Source organism: Asterias amurensis, chromosome 9, assembly GCF_032118995.1.
Source record: "Asterias amurensis chromosome 9, ASM3211899v1".
Lineage (NCBI taxonomy): Eukaryota > Metazoa > Echinodermata > Asteroidea > Forcipulatida > Asteriidae > Asterias > Asterias amurensis.
The window spans coordinates 571,198-590,036 of NC_092656.1; the positions used below are offsets into that span (position 1 = coordinate 571,198).

General features: G+C 39.2%; 3 protein-coding genes across 6 annotated transcripts in view; 2 read left to right on the plus strand and 1 right to left on the minus strand.

Moving 5' to 3' along the window:
- Positions 1–34: 34 nt before the first annotated feature.
- On the plus strand, positions 35–10,514 carry LOC139942113 (myogenesis-regulating glycosidase-like). 4 transcript variants are annotated; one of them, XM_071938823.1, is made up of 3 exons: positions 35–205; positions 2,594–2,684; positions 3,970–10,514. In XM_071938823.1, exon 3 carries the CDS (start codon positions 4,136–4,138, stop codon positions 6,350–6,352), a length of 2,217 nt encoding a protein of 738 aa, XP_071794924.1. In that variant the 5' UTR covers positions 35–205; positions 2,594–2,684; positions 3,970–4,135; the 3' UTR covers positions 6,353–10,514. The 4 variants fall into 4 exon arrangements, with proteins under 4 accessions (XP_071794924.1, XP_071794925.1, XP_071794922.1 ...); XM_071938824.1 differs by having other exon boundaries at positions 4,200–10,514; XM_071938821.1 differs by having other exon boundaries at positions 2,597–2,684.
- Positions 10,515–12,453: 1,939 nt separating this feature from the next.
- LOC139942138 (myogenesis-regulating glycosidase-like) lies at positions 12,454–16,708 on the plus strand. Its single transcript, XM_071938862.1, has one exon. The coding sequence runs from the start codon at positions 13,062–13,064 to the stop codon at positions 15,150–15,152; it is 2,091 nt and encodes a 696-aa protein (XP_071794963.1). The 5' UTR covers positions 12,454–13,061; the 3' UTR covers positions 15,153–16,708.
- Positions 15,796–18,839, minus strand: part of LOC139942139 (uncharacterized) — a 43,411-nt gene continuing 40,367 nt past the window's right edge. The window contains exon 9 of the mRNA XM_071938864.1: positions 15,796–18,480. Coding sequence (XP_071794965.1) covers positions 18,398–18,480 — 83 coding nt within the window. The 3' untranslated portion in view covers positions 15,796–18,397. The remainder of the gene's footprint in view (positions 18,481–18,839) is intronic.

Consider the following 18,839-nt stretch of genomic DNA (forward strand, 5'->3'; position numbering starts at 1 on the left):
TACCACGCACCACCTTTAGCAATAAGAAGTGGTAAAACTATCCGGGGTTTAGGGACCAGTTTCACCTACACCTGTGTAATGTTATGATTGATTGAAACGTAACATCCTGGAAAGAAAACAGAAGTTTAGATCGGTGTACGAGATGTAAAAGGAGGAAATCATCACAGATCGGTGTTGCGTTTGTGCAAAACCTAACTAGAGACAGGTGAGAATAATTTGATGGTGTGTAAGTATTTTGTTGTTGCCAGTGGTCATCACCGATCTAGGCATCAATTTGTCATAATTTGACGACCATCGATCGATTGCAAGTGTCAATCTGTCATTTATATTGTGGAAGGTATACAGCAAAGGAGAGGCGGGGCGCGGGGATGAGAGGGGGGCGGTGACCTAGGTAGTGTGCTAGACTTGGTAAACCCACCTTGTTGGTTTTTACTTATAACGCTTAAGTCATTATCCATATCCTGCTGTTCCATTCGGTATGATACTGATAGTATCTTCCTATTTATTCATTGAATTTTGTATGGATGTTTGTTATTTGTATCATGTATTATTCCTCTACTGCATGCACCATACCATGACTGCACTAACTATGCTGGTGATGTTGTCATCATGGAGGAAGGAATAGAGATTCCTTCGGAAAAGTTTCCGTACGGCGCCACCACTTTTTCATTCGATATGAAATAGTATAGTATATAATTTACCTCAATGAAATATCCCTTTTTGTAAAAATGAGTGAAAAGGTGGTGGCGCCATACGGAAAGTTATCCATTCCTTCCTCCATGTTGTCATGTTGTGCTATCCTATGCGATAGCGAAAAAGGCCTCATAGAGTTCTAATTCTAGGTGTGCCTGTGAGTGATGTACCCATAGCATACTTTATTTTTATAAGGCTCCCCCAGTGTGAGGGAGCCTTATTATAGTTTCTAAAAGTATCCACAACATGGCAGAGGTTACAAGAGGTATATTATATATTGCAGATTAATAATAATAATAATAATAATAATAATAATAATAATAATAATAATAATAATAATAATAATAATAATAATAATAATAATAATAATAATAATAATAATAATAATAATAATAATAATAATAATAACAATAATAATAATAATAATAATAATAATAATAATAATAATAATAATAATAATAATAATAATAATAATAATAATAATAATAATAATATCTAAGTCTTATATAGCACACGTATCTACCAAACAAGGTACTCAAGGCGCTGAGTATATACAAACTTTCAGAAAGATAGGTTATTGCAGTGATGAATTTTGAGACTCAATATTAGTTAGCACCTTATAATGCTTTACAAGGTGCTACGGCGCATACAGCAGCCACAGCCAGGAACACCGGGGTGAACCCTTTCTCTTTTCGATAAGTGCACTGGGTTCTTTTACATGCGTTACACAACACATGGGACCAACGGCTTTACGTCCCATCCGAAGGACAAAGCAATGGTTAATTGTCTTGCTTAAGGACACAAGTGTCACGGCTTGGGTTTCGAACCCACACTCTGCTGATCAGAAACACCAGAGTTTGAATTCGGTGATCTTAACCGCTCGGCCACGACACTTCCACAGAGATTATTCAAACTCTGGAGGGTCAAAATTTTAAAGTCACCTGGAAATAGAATTTCTTTTCTTTCAAACATAAGAGTATATGCTTGTAAAACGAACAATAAAACAATTGTTTTAGTAAATGTTTGTCACGATTTATATGTTTAAAAAATATATAAAGTTGTTTGGGGGGCTGACTTCGCCTACCCCTTTTGTGACGTCATTCAAGGCAGACTTTGCCTGCAATGCGTATAGTAAACACACGTGCAAAGTACATGTACGTCCAAGTCGTGAGTTGGTACATTTCAAAAAGTGTTTTTCTGCATTCAGCAGCAATACACCTGCTCACCCACCGGAAAAAAAAAAAAATTACATTACAGGCAAAGTCTGCCTCGATTGACGTCACGAAAAGCGCCCTCTCGGGTCGGTGTCTACTCTTAAATTTGTAAATAACATAAGAACTGATTTTTTAAAACCTTAGTTAACTGTTTATTCACATTCAACTCATCAAAACACATAAATTAGTGACAAAAGCTTTATTTTGAAAAAATACCACTTCCAGGTGACTTTAAAAATGAGTATTATAACAACTTCCCAGTTTCCTGTTCCATTGTCTTATTTATATTTTGGAAGGTCATTCATCCGTGGTTTTCCAAATAAATATTATTGCAAGCTGTAGCAGTAACTGTGTGGCGCTGTAAACCTTTTTTTAAATACAAATTTTGACATCTTCGTACTGCTGTATATGTGGCATCAATGGCTCATGTTGGACAGTGTTTTCTTACACAGTGAGTGTTAAACTCACTGTAAGATTAAAGTGTGGTTTGACAAAACCAGTACTCAGCACATACAAATTTGTGCTTAGATTGTTTGTTAAATTAAACAAATAAAAAAAACCGAAAGCAACCGAAATACAGTATTGATGATAGTCACATGCGCTTTAACTTAATAAGAACAATGTTGCGAAAGATGATTTATATTTATATTTTATTAACAGCTGTTCTTGATTTCTTTGCTCTTAAGCAGGTGCTAATATATCGCTGATTCTGAATGATGGACAGCATGGATGACCAGCTGATCAATCTAGATCAAGTATTCACAAATGGACATTCTGGTGAGGACCAAAGGACTAATGTTTATCAAAACACTAACAGATATAAAAAACAATAGATCCATTAGGCTGTACCCCTGTGGCAGGTGATTCTTACTAACCGTTTGTTTCACTAACTGCTGAAAATAATCAAGGTGATTTATTGGTGGAGGTAGAACTTGTAACCTAATCTTGTAAAGTTAACAGGGGACTTGGAACTTCCTATATCTTTGAGGAATTGTAATTTATCTTGAGGCATTCTTGACTTCATTCTGATCATTTGATTCATAATTCTTCAGCCATATTTTCACGCTTTTGATCATCCTTCTACATGTAACTTTTTAAATCATTGCGGAATGTACACACGACACATTTTGGAATCGTCATAGCTCTGCTAAGCCCTACCGCAGAGAATCGGTGCTTATGGCTCCATAATTGAAGCAGGGAATTGTGCATATTTACGTCAAAGAAGCGTATTTCACTGTTCAGCAATAATTTTTGCTGGTGCGAGTGCGTAATCCGCTTTCTTACACAGCTAGTGCAGAAAGCGGAGAATAAGGATTGCAATTGCAGAATTCGCTGGTAAGCAGAACCATGAAATTGGGCCCTGGTTGGGACAAATCATCTGAAGGAATTCTGCCTGACACTGTTACACTTCGTTCAAACAGGATATGAATGTGAACAAGATCTGAAATTGGTCATAGGCTATTTTGTTGTAGAGACAATCATACATGTACACATTGTGCGGTTGTTTGTGTACTATGTGCTTTGAATAAGGTCTGGTACAATTTATACCTCCATGGTCACAAGTTACAGCTTAAACTTGAAATCCTCAGACAGACTATATACATGTTAGAGACAGTTGCTATTTTACATGGTTCAGGGCAAGCTTTGCCTAGAAGAGACAATGACACCCCCTAGCCCTATACAATTCTGAATTAAGGTGTATGGCAGAATAGTACCAGGTTTTGCTCATCTGGAGGTAGCTGTACAACTGTTCCTGTGCAGTATGCATTCACCACATGATGTGTATAAATAATGCAGTCTGACATAGTCTATCAAAACAATCATTCAACATTTATCAATAACCACATCATCAAAATATCAATGCAACAATGATTCATATCTGAGTGTTATGCAAAACAAAAGTTGACTCACGAGAGTGAAGGTTAGAAATGTGTCGTTTCCTTTCCAACTCTCTTTTATGCTGAATTTCTATAATATTGGTGTTAAGTGTCATTACTAACTTGCTTTTATATCATGCATCCCTGCTCGTCAGTTTCATTTTATGCTTGACCGCTTCTTACAGATTGACATGCACAGTTCTGGGTTTACTCGATAGCCGACCCTGCCACTTGAAAAACATTTCAGTCAACTCTCATGCTTGTTAACACCAGCTGATCATTATTAACGGCTTCTCCAGACTCTTGCTTGATATCTAAGCTTCATTAACACGCACCCTTCCACCTGCAAGCATGATGAGAGTCAGAGAGAACTTTGAACCCTTAGCTAACGTTCACTCTTCCCTGTTGGTGACAGAGAGTGTGCAGCCTGCTCCACCCGCAGCTGCCTCGTCTCAAGTTGTCGTCGATGCTGAAGGGAACGGAACCATCACAGTAGAGGTACCTAACGTTGACCACTCAGAAGTTCAGAGAAAAATGGACTCAGACGATGGTCCGGCTAAAATCGACATCGCCAGGCCCATAAAACTTCTGAAGACGCCGCGAGAGTTGAAGCTTAAGATCTGCATCATTCTGCTCTTCTTTCTCATCATTGCCGCTACGACATGTATCCTAGTTCTGTACGTGGAGGAACCTTTGCACTATAAACGTGGCAGTGCTGCACTCTACACTGGGTCCAGAGAATTTGTTGTTCATGTGAGCGGTGCAAACATCACTAGAGGATTGATAGGACGGAACCTTCCCGATATGCTACCGTTCTCGTGCGATCCGTTCGATACTAAAAACTTGTGTCTTGAGTACATGGATATAGCTAGACTATTGATTCACTGGGAGGAGTATACTGAGATGGATTGCTATACCTTGTCGTGGGAAGCTTTCTCTCACGACCTCGTTCATCGTGACTGCTACACCTTAGAAAATATTCACTGGTACGGTGGTGGTGTAGCGGCCAATCAACAGTGGCCACTGGAAAAAATGAACCAATCACGTGAGCCTTTTATCTCGGGGGATGAAACGAGTAGCTTCGGACCTATCGTAGAGCGCTATTGGTTATCGTCGCATGGAGTCGGGATCAGAGTGAGTAATGAGTCACCATTGTTCATCAGTGTAAATGAGGAGTCGCAGCAGCTATGTTTTGAGAGTACTTACATCGACTCGCCCTTTCCAAACCCAGAGAAAAAACAGCCAAAGCTCGAGTACACACTCTGTGCAGCTCCAAACATGCGACTTGTCCATGAGAAAATGCTGGACAAATTTGGTAAGAAGGTGAAAACAGTTCCAACTGAAGTCCTGGAGCAAGGCCCTATGTGGTCAACCCCTAATTGTTTTACAGGAGACTCATTCAATGGTGCGACAATTGTGAAATTTGTAAACGATCTTCACAAGAGTCACCTAGCAGCAAGCTCTCTTGAGATTGAATGCGGGTACGCAAGGACTGACGGAGATTTAGAGTTTGATGAGGATAGATTCTCCAATATTAGTGATTCAATAGCAACCATTCAGGAGTTGGGGTATCAAGTCGCATTGAGGGTCAATCCATTCATGAATATTGACTCTAAGGCCTTCCATGAGGCACTTTTGAAAGGATTCTTAGTGGAAGATCCCAGAGCAGAAGTCCCTGGACTAATCCAATGGAAGAGAGGGGTTGCCGGTTTGCTCGATACAACCAATCATAATGCCACAAGCTGGTTCCTTCAGCGACTGCAGGGTCTTCAAGACACTACAGGGATAAATTTCTTTACGTTTAATAATGGAGAGGTGAGTTATCTTCCAGTCGAGTTCAAGACTGCGGAGGTTCTGACAAACCCTTGTACGTACACCCAACGCTATGTTGAACTAGCAAATCAAACTCAAGGCCCTTTCTTTATGCGTTCAGTGTTCCAATCGCAAGACATTCCAGTAATCGTATTCACAATTCCAAAAGCACCAATTTGGGGTTATGAAAACGGTTTAAAAACTCTTATTCCAACCGCGTTGACGCTTGGTATCCTTGGGTATCCATTTATAATGCCCGATCTAGCAGTCACTGGTCAGCATTACAACTCGGCTTGCACCGAAAGTTGCCTCCCAGACAAGGAGTTTTTAATTCGGTGGCTTGGCATGATGGCTTTCTTCCCTGCCATGAGGATCAATGTTCCTATCTGGGAGTACGATCCTGGCACTCAGCGCATTGCTCACAGTCTCATCCTATTTCACCAAAAGACGATCTCCCACTTGGTGGTCAGTGTTGCCATGGAAACTAAAAACACCGGAGCACCCATCATCAGACCTTTATGGTGGATCGCTCCGAGTGATGAAATAGCTCAGAGTATTGACTCTGAGTTTTTGATTGGGAATGATATGCTAGTGGCACCTGTATTAGACCAAGGGGAGACCAGACGACAGGTGTATTTACCAGAAGGTAAATGGAAAGACCAGCTTCATCCTGGTCCTTCCATTGAAGGTGGAGCGTGGGTAGAAGTTGAGGCTATGCTTGAGCAGGTTCCTTACTTTACAAAAGAAAAAGAATGAACCAAAAAAGCAGAGTCCACTAAAAAATGTTTTCAAGAGTGGCAGGAACAAACAGGACCATTAGTGTTGCTTGATCAGAACTATGCCTGAAATATTGAGTGCAAGATTAAAACTTTCTGGCCAATGATGTTGGTTTTGGTAACCTTGACATTGACAACAAATGGCTCAAACAAAAATTGTTTCGACATCATAAGTATACACAATGTAGAGAAATAAGACAAAACTGACGAATGTTCAGTTTTTAGTTAGGCCTGCCTGTCCATGTTGATGAGAATCCTAAAGAAATTTGATGGATTTAAGAAGAATTGCAGAAAATCCAAGGATAGAGTTGGGGTGAAATGCCCAGGCGAAGAAATGTAACTTGTTGTAGTTATCATTAATTTAAAAGACCAGGCTGGCATGTATTTGAACACAGGGGGGGGGGGCCGTAAACCCCTAACCCTCCCAAATTCTTCTATGTCCTCTTTGCTAAAAAGAAGACAGCCGGACCAAAACCTGTACAGGCTAAAATAACAATTGCTTATCACAAGGTCGGGCATTCCAGTATTATCCAAGTCAGTGACATGGTTTGAGGATAGTGATGGATTGAAGTTCCTTGTTAAGCAATACAAGCCTTACATGTACATGACGGGCGTGATTTTGTTTCAATGACACGTTAAGCTATGGGAAACAAAGGCACTCAAGTACGCAGTAAGACTAGAAGTTGCAAGGTCTTTTAGACACAAACCAATGATGTGTGCACATTCTCAATGTTATAATCAGAATCAGTGGATCAAAGTCTTTCAAATTTGTTTAAAAATAAATAAAAATTAACACAATATATATTTGTTGATGGATGCATTATATGTAATGTTTCTTGCAAGTGTAATATTTAATCCTGAATAGTAGGGGCCTACAAGTTTACTGCAGTAACAATAGACCGATCCATTAGGCTCCGCCCACGACACACGTGTGAGCAAGAACACGTGCGCCTCTCCAATGCCTTTCTGCACAACTCTGCTGCGCGTGCCAAGCATATGCTTATTTGTCGGACCTTTGTTACATTGTGATTGGTCAATACGCAATTGGGCGTAGCTTAATGGATCGGTCAATTGGCCATGATTGCAGGTTACTCATAGTACTGCAGAATAATAATGAACCATATTGGTTTGGTGTGGGGTTTGGTGCTGTCTGTGAGAGGGAGGGGCCAGTGGGAAGAGGGAGGGGTGGGGCAGCTGGCTGGATGGCGTTGTCAATCTTGTGATTGTTTTGGTGTGATTTGGAATTGGAATTCAATGTACTGTAAACTGTATGTGATTTTGAAACTAGTTTGTGATTGTATCTCTGATCTTTGTCAGAATTTTGCTCTCTGTATTCAGTGGCATAATCATAGGTTGGGACCCCCTGCACTGAACCCTTGCCCCCGCCCCTCTTTTACAGCCCCCTAAAAATGTTTGTCAATGCTTGCCCCTCCCCCCCCCCCCCCCAAAAAAAGGGAAGAGGTGGGTTGTCTGGTCATGCCACTGTCTGTAATAGTTATGTTATTGTTATATAAATAGTATTTTGCAGCAGCTGCTACTTATTGGTGTAGTTGACCAAATATATTCCAACAATTTATTTAAAGGTATAATCTGCAATGCAGATAAAAACAAATACAAATTTAAAGCCAATCTATATTCTTGGAAAAAGTTTTTTTTTAACGAACTATTTGACTTCTGCGAGATCAACATGATCCATAGAATTAAACTTCTATGGACCAAGTTGATGTCATCCTATTGCCATCCTGACGGCAAAATGATGATAAAACACTAGACCTTAAGCATATGACCTCATTTAAGTAGGGCCTAGAGGTCAGAAGACGTTTGCGCATTGGCCCATCCAGGCAGACAAATCTGTGCGTTTTGATTGTTTCATCACCATTACCTCTAAGATGGTGGCTGGATGATGTCAATGCAAGGTCCATGGAAATGCATAGCTTTGTAAGTTGTATGCTCGGCACACAGGGTGGGCCAATGAGCAGCTTGATTTTGATGTGTATGTCATCATTATTAAAGGCAGTGGACACTTGGTAATTACTCAAAATAATTATTAGCATAAAACCTTACTTGGTAATGAGTAATGGGGAGCTGTTGATAGTATATGTGAGAAACGGCTCCCTCTGAAGTGGAGTAGTTTTCGAGAAAGAAGTAGAAAGAAGTAGTATATTTCACAAATTTGATTTCGAGACCTCAGATTTAGAATTTGAGGTCTCGAAATCAAGCATCCGAAAGCACACAACTTCGTGTGACAAGGGTGTTTTTTCTTTCATTAATATCTTGCAACTTTGATGACCGATTGAGCTCAAATTTTCACAGGTTTGTTATTTTATGCATATGTTGAGATACAGTTAGTGAGAAGACTAGTCTTTGACCTTTAAATAAAAGTAAAATCATCAGTTTGAATAATGTCTAGTACAAAGACTCGTATAGTCACAACTTACCACTTTAACTGGAATACCTCAGACTACAGAGACAGTTGGGTTTATGTCACGTGACTTGGGGAAAGCTTTTATTTGGACTGATCATGTTTTGAAAACACTGAACTGTATGAGTATCTTGAGTCACAATAAGCTTTATATGGCATCTGATACATTTTGTGTGATATTCTTTGGGATGCTTTTTGAGAGAAATTGTTAATTTTTTCCACCGAGTGTGGGATTATGAGAATAGATGTATGTGATAGGATTCCACCTTTTAACAGTTGTCGACAAAATTAATTACGGATGTTTTATTTTTGTATCTACTTTTATCAAAAATCAGACTGTGTGATTTGTTGTTTAAAATAATAGCATTATGTACAATATATATCATATGAAACTATATATAAGTCATGTTTAATTTGTTTACCAAGAGTTTTGATTTATGCAATGAAATATTCTGTTTATTATGTTGTGTCACTTTAAACACTCTGTCCACATTATTTGTCAGAAAAATATTTTATTTATCTCAGTTGTTAAATTTACTTTGCTTAATATCATGATTTTATCATCTCACACTGGTTTAGTTTTTGAAAGAAGCATTTTACCTTGATCTCCCTTTATGATATTGCATCTGACGAAGTAGTTGTTACTACAAAAGCTAATAATGCTTGCTTATTTATTTATTACTAGTTAGTCGTTTAAAGGGACACTTTGCCTTGGATCGGGCGAGTTGGTCTATGAAGAGCGTTTGAAACCATTTGTTATAAAATGCACATGGTTAGAAAGACGTTTTAAAAGTAGAATAGAATGTTCTACACTAATGTGCCTTGAAATTGCATGGTTTTCCTCATGAACTAACACATCACTATTTTGTGGAGTCAAGTTTTTGACTCTGTAAAATGGCCGACTGTGTTAGTTTGCAAAGTAAAACGAAAACCAAGCAATTTTGAGGCATGTTTGTGTGGAACATTCTTTTCTACTTTTCTACTTTTGAAGATATCATTCTAACCATGCATTTTATAACAAACGGTGTCAAGCGCCTTTCCTTGACCAACTCGACTGTCTAAGGCAACATGTTCCTTTATAAGTGCTTTATGTATTTTCTCCTCTTTGTAGAGTATTGTAGTGTTTCTGTTTTAGAACTTTGATGAAGTTGATGTGTTTGTTTTACTCAAATGTTTTCATTTCTAGTTGCCCAATTTGCAGAACTTTTTTTGTTTATTAGAAATCTTGGGGTGAGGTGCTAACGTAGTGAATTGTGTCATTGCAATGGATGATTTGTGTGTGCATTTTCTTTAAACATATCAACAGAAAGATTGCTTTAGTTTCGACAAAGTTGCCAATTTCCAAAGCTTTTTTTTTAATTTGTATTATTTATGACATTATTTTTTAATTACATCCAGATATTTAACAACAGATAAGCTACATGTCAATATTTCAATGGAATATTAAAACATCTGATGAAAACAAGATATTGCTAGTGTTATCAAAGTACGTACTTATGCTTGACAAGTGGGGCACTGTTCTGTAAACTAACAATATAATGGATGTATCATGTGTATAGTCTGTTTCCTAAACTGCCCCAAACCTCTTGGTGCTTAGCCCAATAGATTAATGTATAACCTATATATGTGATTGATGTTTGACTAATAATAATCACCCAAAAGAGTATACAAGTGTAAAACAGTATGTGTATTAAAAAAGCCAGTTCGAATATGGAAATAATCAATGTTTTATCCTACATTTATGTCAACTGATTTTCAGGGGTTTACATTGTTGTTGGTCAAGTCTTGTCTGTCACTGACTCTTGTGGCACAATTTCATTTCATCAGCGCGCGTTCTGGGTGAACCTGCAGAGTTTAACTGTAAGCAGTTACATGAAGTTGAGCACTGCTGTTCTGAACAAATAGTGCCCTTTGCTTCAGCATTCTTTCGATTGGAAATGCGTTTCGGGGGGGGGGGGGAGGGGAAGGCTGTCTAATAACATTTTAATTGATTAGAGGTAAACCAACCACACCAAATTGGGCTGGGCCTGAAGTAATCCCGAAAAGCAGAAAACATTGATTATAGGCCTAACTATTTTCTGACAAGAAATCATTTATTTTTATTGTGCTTGGCCATGGAATATGTTTATTGATTAAGGCCCTGCAACGTTTGTTTTGGGGTGCACCACACTAAATAGGGCAACATCCAAGAGCCAAATGGATTATGAAATTTGTAGGTCCTCAATTATTTTGAATTAAAAAAGTTTTTGAAGTCATTCAACTATAGATTGTGTAATTATGACAACTGGGGGTTCTGTGCTTCAAATTTTGAGGCAGTTTGATAGATTTAGGCTTTAAAGATGGTCTTATTGGCTTGGGAAGTAGAGAAGCTCTTCATTGTAACTAATGGTGTTTTGTTCGGTGCAATAACCAAAATTCCAAACGGTTGACCTACCAAAAATTTAAGAAAAAAAATATGAGGTTTAGTTGTCTGAAAATACATTATATTGGTTTTAAGAAGCGGGGAGACTTTAAATCTTGTTCTTAGTATTTGTTTATTTAGCATCGGTTGCACCCATCTGAAAGAAGATGTATGCGAAACGCCCTCTGTTGTTGCTAGGTAGCAAAAGACAAACTTGGGGATATTAGGTGTTAGGACTTCGGGTAACTTTCGTACTGAGACGAATTCCAAGATAAAGTTTGGATCGGGTACATTGAATGATTGAATACAATACGTAGGAACCTAATTAATTTGTTTAGCTTGTTTAATATTAATCCCCCCTCCTCTACGATTTCAGAAGCGGATACAGTTTTTTTTCTAAAGTTAATGTTACACAAAATCACGAACCGGATCCTCATGAATTTTCTTGATTATTTGCGCTGTGGTGTAATTTGAGACAATCCCTGCTCATTTTCCAGAGCAAAACATTTAAGCGAATCCTGTACTCATTTTTAATGTGTACGTTTCTATTTCATTGCTATATTCTTTCCATTTGTTGCTTACGAATTAAACTTTCACACACAAAAAGTGTTGAACGGCCTCACATTTCAACCCGGGAGCAGAGAGGCAAAATGGTTCCCTCGGCCGAAAATCATCATGATGGAAATGGGGAAAAGAAGACAAAAGGAACCGAAAAATAAATCCAGGTTGGAAACCCAAAGAATATTGGAACGAACAACAGGAAGGAAAATGTATTTCCCTCATTGTACGATCATGGCCGTACTCTGCTTCATACGGACGGTTGCAAGGATTCCTTGTTTTGCACAAGAATATGGCAATTTTAGAGTAATCATAGCAGCAATGGTGTACACACAGATAGTATCAGGGATCTGTACGTCTTTACCAAATGTTTAATATTCAGCAAGGACTTTAGTGTTTGCTTATGTGGCTCACATTCTTGTTAAAATGTTACCATTGTTACCATGGAGGAATAAATTAGGTTTGTTACTAACAACTTTTTAGTTATCATTTTTGCGGTTATGGATTGTGATGTGCAAACATTATTTTGGCTGGTGTACAATCATGGAGGTATACGTTATTGTGCTACATTATTGTGCCCTATCTTGCAGGAACATGTGATTAAATTAACCTTTGGACATTCTGTTTGAAGCAATTAAACACATGGTAAAGATAAGTTGTGTGTCAGTCGATTCACTCCTCTCCGTGATTAGTGTTCGTACTTTGCTCTATGCTTATTATTACCACAGTGATGACTTGTATCATGGAGTTCTACCCAATGTTGTCTACTCTACTATGCAAACACTGTTACGCAACCCCTAAGTTGACTGAACAATGCAGAGGGCCGAACCAACAGTAATTGAATGGGCACTCTCTAGCCAGACGCAAGTCCATTGCGCTTATTGTAACTGCAACAAGAAAACAACACCTACCGTAATCTGTGCAACAGTCCACTTGCCCAAGGCTCAACTGGGGACTGGTAAGCCACTGGTTGGGGGCACGGTTGACATGCACCAAGGACTGGAGCTCATAACTTGTGTGTAAAACATTCGGCCTACTCTGGCTTCCCGTCTAGTCTGAAGGCAGTGTCGTTTCACTTGGCAATACGAAGAGTAGCAGTTACACGCCCCTCCTCCATGAACTAGGCAACCTCTCTGAACACCACGAAATGTGGGTGGAATGCAAGACTGTCAAAAGCATTGTCAACATTCCTCTAAACAAAAGTGACTGCATTCGTGAAAGAGCCATTGGAAAGGACTTTATTATTTCGGATTTGAAGTATAGCATTGCGGCATAGAGCTAACCTGACTGATTCTCCGCTCTTCAATCATGAGTTCGGGAGCTGTAAGTAAACGCAGGATCGCTCTAGCGGCTTGTTTGATTCTACTTGTAGGTTCCATAGCCATTGCAATTATCTCTGGCGTGCTGGTTTCTGTTAGAAATCAAGGTGTAAGTGAAACAATACCAGTCCAGTTGGATGACGAGTTTGAACAAACTCCCACACTGGAACTGGTTCAGCTGGATGCAACAAGCAGAGGCATTGCTGTCAAGAACCGTGACGGCATTGACGTTCTGCGTGGAACACTCGCTGTAAACACCCCTTCGGAAGTCAGAGGGGTTGATTGCTCCACTGGTGAGGGAGGAAATTCTCTCTGCTACCGGTGGAACAATGTTGCCGAACTGGATGTCAGAGTTGTAGCGGAAAATGGAAAATTTTCTTGTATCCACATGGCTTGGGAAACACTAGCTGCCGACACACCTCTTCGAGATTGCTATAGGTTGGATGGAGCTCATTGGTACGGCAGTGCTGGGATGTTTCGCCAACGTTGGCCAATAGAAAAATGGAACCAGACAACCCAAATGTATGCATCTGGTGATGTGTATGAGAATTGGCAGTACTATGGGTCGGTTCTGGATAGGTATTGGTTGTCCTCTAAGGGTGTGGCAATACGAGTCAGTCACGACAGTCCTTTACATGTCAGTTTGAACGACAATGACGATGGTATGGTGTGCTTTCAAAGCACTTATGACAACTCATTCTACCCAAATTTTGAGGGCAACCTGCATCGTTTGGATTACACGATATGCACTCATGACAACGTGCGTCTCGTCCATGATGGAATTTGGCGCGAAATTGGTCTTGGTGGCGGGAAACTTATTATCCCCTCTGGGATACCAGACAACAGAATGATCAGGTCACCAATCTGGTCCACGTGGGTAAGATTCAAAATCTCTATCAACGACAGTCTTGTCATGGCGTTTGCGGACGAGATCGTAGCCAACGGGTTTGGGAACAGCCAATTGGAAATCGATGATGGATACAACCTAAAGTATGGAGAACTTAATTTCGATCCGGAGAGGTTCCCCAACATGCAAGACACGGTGACGAAGCTGCACGCCAAAGGGTTCCGTGTGACCCTCTGGGTCCACCCTTTTGCCAACACTGACACTGATGTCTACCAAGATGGCAAGGAGAAGGGTTACTGGGTGACGAAAAGGGGGCAGGATGAGGGTGTTACGGAGTGGTGGAACGGCAAGGGTGGACTTCTGGATGTAACTAACCCAGCTGCCGTGGACTGGTTTATGGCGCGACTGGAAAAACTCCAGCGTGATACAGGAATTGACTCGTTTAAGTTTGACGCTGGAGAAACCAACTTCTTAGTGAAGGATTTCGAGACGTACATTCCCCTGGTAAATCCGTGTGAATATACAACCCTGTATGCTAAAATGGCTGCCCGACTTGGCTCCCAAGTTGAAGTCCGGGCAGCTTACGAAAATCAAGATTTACCTATTTTCGTGAGAATGATGGACAAGGATTCTCGTTGGGGATGGGATAACGGTCTCAAGACACTAATCACCTCAGCTCTGACGTTCGGGATTATTGGATATCCTTATGTTCTCCCAGACATGATTGGTGGGAACTCATACGAGTCTGGTTTCCATGGGAACACACTACCGGATCGGGAGCTCTTCATACGATGGCTGGAGATAACGGCCTTCATGCCAGCAATGCAGTTCTCCATCTCGCCCTGGCAGTACGACGAAGAGATTGTAACCATCTCCCGCAAGTGGGTTTCTTTCCATGAGAATTTCATCACGCCCATACTTCTCAAAACTGCACGAACGGAGACTACGGTGGCCCCAGGTCAGCCGTTGATAAGACCAGTGTGGTGGATTGCACCAACTGATGAAGAGTCCCTACAAATAGACACAGAATTCCTGGTCGGGAATGATCTCTTGGTGGCGCCCATCCTAGATAATGAAACCTACGTCAGAGATGTATATCTTCCTCCGGTCGATGGGGTCTGGACACGTATGCCCCAAGGGGATGCGGTGCAAGGGGGTCAATGGTTACGTAATGTGCCCGTTCCTCTTGACGAAGTACTGTACTTTATTTTAGATCCTGGAAATTCACAGTAGGCCTAATCCAAAATTCAACAATTAAAGCATTTGAATTTAAACTTTCAGAAATGTAATTGACAATCAATTATTTGTTGCAATTCGATCACTCCAGATTCAATGGCGAACGTAAAAAAGAAAAGAAATTTGCTGATTTTATTGTGCAGCCTCGATTTCAGAAGCTTCGTATGGGCACAAACACTTCCGATATGATCGAGTCGAAAAATACGATGAAATAATGATCACTTATTTTGGGCCACCGGGCCGGAGGATTTGGGGGGGGGGGGGATGCTATTCTGTTTAAAATCTTTGAAAAACTTTTGGATCGCTTACGAGTGTAGTGATAATGATTCTATCACGTAGGCCCTATGAAGAATGATCCAGTTATTAAAGTCTCATGACGACGGCAATAATTATTCTGTGTTTTAGTATATTCTTAGCCATGGATTTGTTTTCTTCGGATTTTGCAGATTTGCAGCTTTTTGCATGGTCGATATTCGTTTAAATCTATGCACACGTTATATTGTACAATGCCCGGGGGTATAATATTTGGGATTTAAATTCCTTCTAAACACAATTATCACTGGAATCAATTAAGATCAACTAATTTTACTAAGCTAGAAACGAAACATCTTCACCACAACAAAGGAATCAGTTTGCTAGATTTGTGTACGAGACAGTATTGTTTTATTGGTAATTAAGACAAAAGCAACGGCAATACAAGGTTTATTTTTGGCCACTTCTTGAGTCTTAAAAACTTCAAGTTTTGCAAGTTTTTTTGTTACAAATTATCTCATCCGTAACACCTAATTATTACAGATCTTGTGACCAATCTGGACAATGTTGTTTATACGTCCGTAATACATAATTGCCAACACGAACAGCACGTGAGTTTTCGATCCTCAAAAAAAGTTCAATTTTTTTTGGCGGCACACGATATCTACAGAAGTCGCCATGCATTTGACATTTTGGCGGGAAACAAGCGACATCACTGCGCCATTTTTTCAACTGTCTACGATTGGAGAGGATAAAGAATAGAGTCATGCAAGTCCCTCTAGTACTATTTTTTCTTCTTTCTGGACTGTTAGCCGCGTACTAATTTAGCACTACAATTTCCTTGGTGAAAAAACCGGCAGTCAAACTGAAACGAATTCTGTCATGCAACACTTAATATTTTGAAGAAAATTTTACAGTTTTCTTAAATTATGTTTAATAACTTGCGTGGACTGACTGGGCAGCCCTGTTGATTCTTTTAGTCGGACAGTTACGGCCGAACAAGATAAAATATCCCTAATTATGTTTTGATTACTGATGTTCTTAATTTCTAATGACGATAACTGTACACTATGAGATAAAACTACATCACTTTCCACTTAGCGTTATTATTTTCTTGCTTCTAATGCACAATCATACAGTAAATAATGAAAATTTCAATAAAAATAAATGAAAGTTAGATTACAATTATTACAATACTTTGGTAAAAGTGACGCATGGTTATTAGAGCTGGTTAAACGTCCAGTTGATTTGTTTTATATAATTGTTATGAATTAGTTTTAATAACAAGCCTGTAACATAAAGTCTACCAGAGCCAAATGAGCAATAAAAGCATTTAGTATAAAACAATAACCACCAGCCCCCATCACATGCCATAAAAGCACAACACACATTTAAACTGCAACAGCCATTTTATCAATACATGAAACAGCCGTCAAAGATCTCACAATTGTATGCAAGAAAAAACACCGGTTAAATTTGCAGGTGCCCAATTTGAACCAATCACAGTTGCTCTTACATAGTGCTACAGGGAGCCTTCAGAATACCGCATGATACAATTGGCTCTGGTAGACTTATCAATGTTGTGCTTAACCTATGCCGATAAATCGATAGGTTGCGAGTATTGATAAGCGGTCTACAATATATCGATAACCAGAAGCAATATACACTAACACTCTTCAAGATCGTCCTACATTACAAAAAACATTGAAGTAAATTACAAAGTAGGAACCGAAGAATGATGGAAATGGGTTTCAGTCAAATCTACTGTAAAAGCACAATTCGATGACCCTACGCCATTTGTAAAAATAAACCTAAAACAGGCAACTCCCAAAAAATGTACAAGGTCAGTGATTATAAGGATAGTTTTAGCAATATAAAGAAAAACTAATTTGCCGAAAAAAGTATTTATAAGAGCCTTTTTTGAGCAATGATCACGGTGATTTGTCTAAGGCTCACTGTAGCAGATTAAATCAGTAAGTTTTGACTGCTTTTTCCTTCCTCAAAATCCTCCCCCTCCTAAAAACAAAATATTATAATCCACACTAACTCAAAACTGAAAATCTACAAGAAATATTCACGCATTACTGTCTTGCATAACTGGTGTTAATAATTATTACAATTATATAAGTAATAACCAATTCAGATGTAGAAAAGAAATCTGATTAACCCATTACACGAGGAAACAGCTGAAATGGTTTCTAAAAAACACTTAGAAGACAGCAGAAACCACAAGCAAGAAGCTAACATGGTTTCTGATGTCTTGTAAGTATAGAAGGCAATTTAAAAATGTCTACATTTTACATTCATACAAACCTCAAATTTCATATTACATGATCAGTATTATTGATAGTATACATTTATTTTAGTAGCTTTTGTTTTTAAATACATCCAATGGGATAAAGTCCTGCCTGACAACTGCAGTGTGTGAAACTAAACAACCATCTCTTCTTTTTTCCCCAAAGATACTTTTCCTCAAACATTTCTGAAATGATCAACCTTCGTTTGCAACCAATTTATGAATTTCTCTGCTGGGATCTCTGAGGTACGATGTACATTTTGAGGAATCTCTTTCCGACTAAATTAAAACACTACCTACTTGTCTTACACATATGATACTGCCAGGAAAAACACACTTTGCAAGAAAAAAAGAAAAGAAATTATACATATTTTTTCCAATTCAAGAAATAAAATAATATTATTCATGGTTTAGGACTGCCTTCCCCGTTTTGTAAAATGTGCTCCAGCCATCCATTTGTATTGATCTTGCATGATACATGCAGGAAAAAACCTAGACACTTTTTTGTTTATATCATGTTTCAATCATGCAATATTTGCAAGGTTAACTAGAAATCATCTATTAATGCCAGCAGGGGGAGACAACAAGCCATTGACCTTTGATATTGTTATCTGAAAGGTCATGATGGTGCATTCCACACATGGTGAAGGCAGACCTTGGGATGAGGAGAAAGGGTGGGCGGGGCAGATGTTGATTAAAACTCCACCAATTCCTGCATGACTCGCTCAACCTCGTCCGTCATGCCCTTCAAGCGTTCCTTCTCCTGGACCAGCTCGTCTGTGGTGTGGACACAATGGGGGAGTGACAAACAATGGTTGCCATGGTAACGGGTCACAATGGGATGGTGAGACATCATACAAAGGGAAAGATGAAAGATTACAACAGGAACAACATCATAACCAGAGGAGAAAACAAAAGGAAATGATAACGAGAAACAAAGACGAACAGGAAACACACCCCAAAATCAGTGAAGACAAACGGGGTTGGGAGTTGGGGTATGGTGGGTAAGGAACACAAGGTTGGCGATTAACATCAGGAATGAAAAGAAGTGAAGAGAAAACAAAAAGCAAGAGAATGTCATAAGTTGCATAGACAAACAAACAAACAACTAATCGCAAAAGATAAAAACTATCCAA